This window comes from Fukomys damarensis, unplaced genomic scaffold, assembly GCF_012274545.1.
Source record: "Fukomys damarensis isolate Sample0158 unplaced genomic scaffold, DMR_v1.0_HiC HiC_scaffold_24, whole genome shotgun sequence".
NCBI lineage: Eukaryota > Metazoa > Chordata > Mammalia > Rodentia > Bathyergidae > Fukomys > Fukomys damarensis.
Window position 1 is genome coordinate 4,755,412 of NW_022900936.1, and position 4,154 is coordinate 4,759,565.

The following is a 4,154-nucleotide window of genomic DNA, read 5'->3' on the forward strand; positions in this document are numbered from 1 at the left end:
CTGAATCTTCCATGAGCTCTGAGACAGGTTTGTCTCTAGAAGCTGAAAGGTCCGCAGAATGCCCGAGGGCGCTGCCATGTGATATTTTCAAGCAGGCGACAGAACCTGTATGGGGCCGGCGGTGGGATTCAGGGCGCGGGCTGGTTCACCCCTTCACTTCCAGGCACTCTGACCTCACAAGCGGCCGCGAAGGACTGGATTCCAAACTGGAGCCCACCCGAGAAACGGACCAAGCGCGCTGTGCAGTCCTTTGCTTTTTGTTGTTGTTGCTGTTCAACCGTAAAGACGTCCGGCAACACAGGGGCTCTACACCCTGCCCAGCAGTCCGCACTTCTGCTCACAACGGCCTAGTTTTCAAAGAGCGCGGCAAGCAGAGGAGCTTCCTTCACCGCGGCTTTTACCGCGATCCATTCTGCTCCGGCAGAAGCCGGCGGCCCGGAGCTTCTGTCTCCCGCCCGGAGCAGGAGGCTTTCGCAGACTGCCAGCCTCCCCTCTCTGCAGACCAGGGTCCCACTTCACTCCTTAGGAACCGAAGGGATCATTCTGAAAGGACCCTCGGTGGGCTTTACAGCAGCGGGGGACGGGGAATAGCAGGCCCTGGCTTGACTCGCTCTGTAATTCAGACGAAGATAGAAGGCTTCTGGCCCACCAGCCCCAAGATGCGCTCAAATGGAGTTAAGGGGGCCTTGTGCCAGCTCGGTGTTTGTAAGCAGGGAGGCTGCTACCGGGGACCCGGGACGTGGCCATGTGTTAGCAATATTCAGAGCTCCGGGAGCTTTTCCTCCTTCCCCACACGCGTCCCGGTGCGGCGGTGGCCGCCGGGACACAGCTCTGTGACAGCCCTTGCTGAAGACCACTGTGTCGCTGGGTAGCACCTCGCCTGCTGCTCGGGTAGCAACCATCTGGGAATCCGTCGAATGTTTTAAGAGCAAGCACGGAATGAGCAGGAAGGAGAGAGAAAATTTGTGTAACTTTAATTTTTAAAGACCTTTGCAGGGCTGCAGCAAAGCTGATTTGGATGTACTGCGAACCCAAGGGCCAAGTCAGTAATATTAGTACTAACCCAACCTTTCATGAGCGTTTGCTGGGGAAGCCGGATCCTTTTCAGCACACAGGGATCTGAAAGTGATTCACAATGCCCTCTGGTCTTTATGGCCACAAAATTTAAGCCTCTCCCCCTTTCCTCAGTAACCCTTACTACCAAAACTACCAGCACATCCAGGCATAGGCAGCACAGGCCCATAATCCCAGCCCTCAGGAGGCTGAGGCAGGAGGATCACCATAAGTCTGAGGCCAGCCTGGACTACAGTGAGTTCAAGGCCAGCTTGGACTATATAGTGAGAAAAAAAGCAACTTAATGCTATAATCATATTAATAATCTGATCCACCTGTTAAGAATTGCATCGTAATTTTTATCATCAATAGAAATTTAAAACTACCAGGCAGCGGAAGTGTGTCAGACTCATAGTGGCATGGCCCTGTCCCCCCCCCACGGGAGGGTTCAGGGCGTGCTGTTGCACACTTGTGACTGAGTTCGGGGCAGCTACTTCCTGGACACGGTAGTGGCCAATCACCCCCCACCCTTGGGACACTGACGTTTCCTCCTAGTGGCGCAGGAGACAGCAGTGGGGACACAGCGCAGCAGAGCACAGCGCCCACCGCGACAGGCTCCTCAGACCCACGGGGCCTGGCCACCAGCCCAGTAAGGGGAGGCTCCGAGCCAGACCCCACTGCCCAGGTGCCCAGGGCTGGATGGGGACGGCGCAGGGCCCAGCTACCTGCGAGGACTGCAGGGCTGTGCTGGGGCCTAGGAGTCCTCAGCCTCATTCCCCGGCTCCTCTTCTCCCTCCTCTGCCTCCTTGTTCCTGGCCTCCTCCGCTGCCGCCTCCTCCCGGGAGTCCTCCGTCTGTTCCAACAAAAGTCACTTCATTATGGAGACACACGTGACAGGGCCACAGACACAGGAGAAACAATGGGAGGTCTGCAGGGAGAGGGGAGGGCCTCCTGATACACACGCCCCACACACCAAACTCAAGCCATGCAGCACACCACATAGACACACACAAAACACACGCAGACACGCTACACACAGCATCTTACGTTACATTACAGAGAATAAATTTGATTCTTCTTAGAATTAATAGCTTTTTAATACTGCTTTATCATTTCTCTTCTGATGTTTTAATTATGCTTTAAAATTATCTCTTATTACCCCTAATTTTTTATACTTTTTCCTTGTTTTACATAATTTGTCACCTCCTATCTTTGTGAGATTTTTTCCCTTTATATCTTAGCTGTTCTTATTCTGCCTTCATTCAGGGTGAGACACCTCTTTCTTGCATTTTTCATCTTGTTGAATCTCTTGTTTCTTTTACACGCCAAACTGAAGCGCTCCATTTTGTAATGTTCTCCCTTGACTTTGTGTGTTCTCTCTCATGGCCACAGGAGGAGCTGCAAAGGGGAGCTGGGGCTGTGTCTCCACAGCCTGGTCACTGGCTGAGGACAGCAATGCTGCGAGTTTAGGTCTCAGCGAGGGGCCCGTGGGACCCCATCTCTCACTGGCCTCCTGTTTGGCAATGGGAGTTTTCTCCCCCATCGTGTTCTCCCACCACTGCTGCCTACCATGAGGTGACACAGCCCACGGGAGCCCCTGCCAGACCCTCTGTCATGCTGTATGGACTTTCAGTTTCTCTAAGTGTGAGCAGCATGAACCTCTTTTCTTCATAAGTGAGGCTATCTTGGGTATTTTGTTACAGGAAAGCAAAACAGACTCATACAGTAGGCTTGGGAAAATTTGGAAATGATAAGCACAGTCCCACCAGAACCTAAAGTTGGGGGGCAGTTTAATGACCCTCCCCAATTCAGCCGTACTCTCCCTAGCTATATCCCTGCTAGAAATCTTGGGAGCAGGTGGTTTCTCAATGTTACGGCCAAGTGTGGCATCAGATTTCCAAACAGCATGCTGTCCAGACACTTGATAAGGGGCCGCTGTTTAACCCTGCAGCTCCAGTTACAAAGGCATCCGAGACACACATCTGAGATATAAGCACTGAAATTATGACTCAGGCCTCTGTGCCTTGGCGTCAGATAAAACAGGATGGCCCTGCACACTGGGTCTCCCGGCTAAACAACCCTCTTTATCAAGGGACCAGGGAGAGCACCTGCTTCTCCTCTGGAACTATTAACAAGCCAGCCACATCCCTGTGGGAGCCAGGGGGCACCACCTCCTGATACCACAATGCCTGGCTCCCAACCCTGCCCATCAGCACTGTTCCTGAGGGTCCCCTTGCACTGTCCCTTCCCCGGGCTGCGTCTGTGTGTAGCTAACAAACTGCTTCCCGGTGTCAGTTCCTCCCTCAGTAGGGTGAGCAGAAAACCCTGGAAACATCACTAGTCGCCATGCGGGCCTCGTACACTGCCTGCTCCTCGGTGGGTGGGCAAGGACAGAAGGAGAAGGCATCCGGCCTGATGCCCCCACCCAGCCTTGCCTGGCTTTGACAAAAACCTCGTGGGAAGCTCAGAAAGGGCCCACAGCTCAGTCCTGTTTTGCTACCCACCTCCCTCACGCAAATTTTCTACACATTTATGTCCCACACATTTCCCTTCTGAGCAGGCTGCAGGGGGCCCTCTGGGTGTGGCCGCGCCAGTTCTCACTTAGGGGGTACCAAGGGGAATGCGGCTGATGCCGTGGTGGGCTCAGTGGATGCTGTTTCCGTTAGGCTGACAAAGTTCAGCTGGCAAAGTGGCAGCCCGTACCTCTTCTGTTGCTCCCTCTGCCTCTTCTTCCTTAGCTCCGCAAATCAGAATGAAAGAAAGAACATAACTTCGAGTCAGTTTAAAGTTGGATCTGAAGATAAGCAAACTATAATAAAGTAGAAGCCCACTGAAGTGAACAGCCCACTCATTAAAGCATAAAGTATATAAAAGGCAAAGCAACACTAATGAGGTGATCTGTACTTTTTTTGTGCATTGTATTTCAAGCTCTTGAAATATTACAAACTTCAAGATAGTGTTTCTAGGGCCCAGGATTTAGCTCAGTGCTGCTGCCACCTGCCTCACAAGTGCAATGTCCTGAGTTCGATCCCTGGTACCAAAAAAAAAAAAAAAAAAAAAAAAAAAAAAAATTTTTTCTATAACGTGAAAACCAAAAAAAA

General features: G+C 52.1%; 1 protein-coding gene across 1 annotated transcript in view; it reads right to left on the reverse strand.

Moving 5' to 3' along the window:
• The window catches only part of LOC104870774 (SH3 domain-binding glutamic acid-rich protein), a 42,149-nt gene that overhangs the window by 1,441 nt on the left and 36,554 nt on the right, over nucleotides 1-4,154 (reverse strand). The window contains exons 6-7 of the mRNA XM_010636536.3: nucleotides 3,757-3,786; nucleotides 1,779-1,906 (exon numbers count right to left, since the gene is read on the reverse strand). Coding sequence (XP_010634838.1) covers nucleotides 1,808-1,906; nucleotides 3,757-3,786 — 129 coding nt within the window. The 3' untranslated portion in view covers nucleotides 1,779-1,807. The remainder of the gene's footprint in view (nucleotides 1-1,778; nucleotides 1,907-3,756; nucleotides 3,787-4,154) is intronic.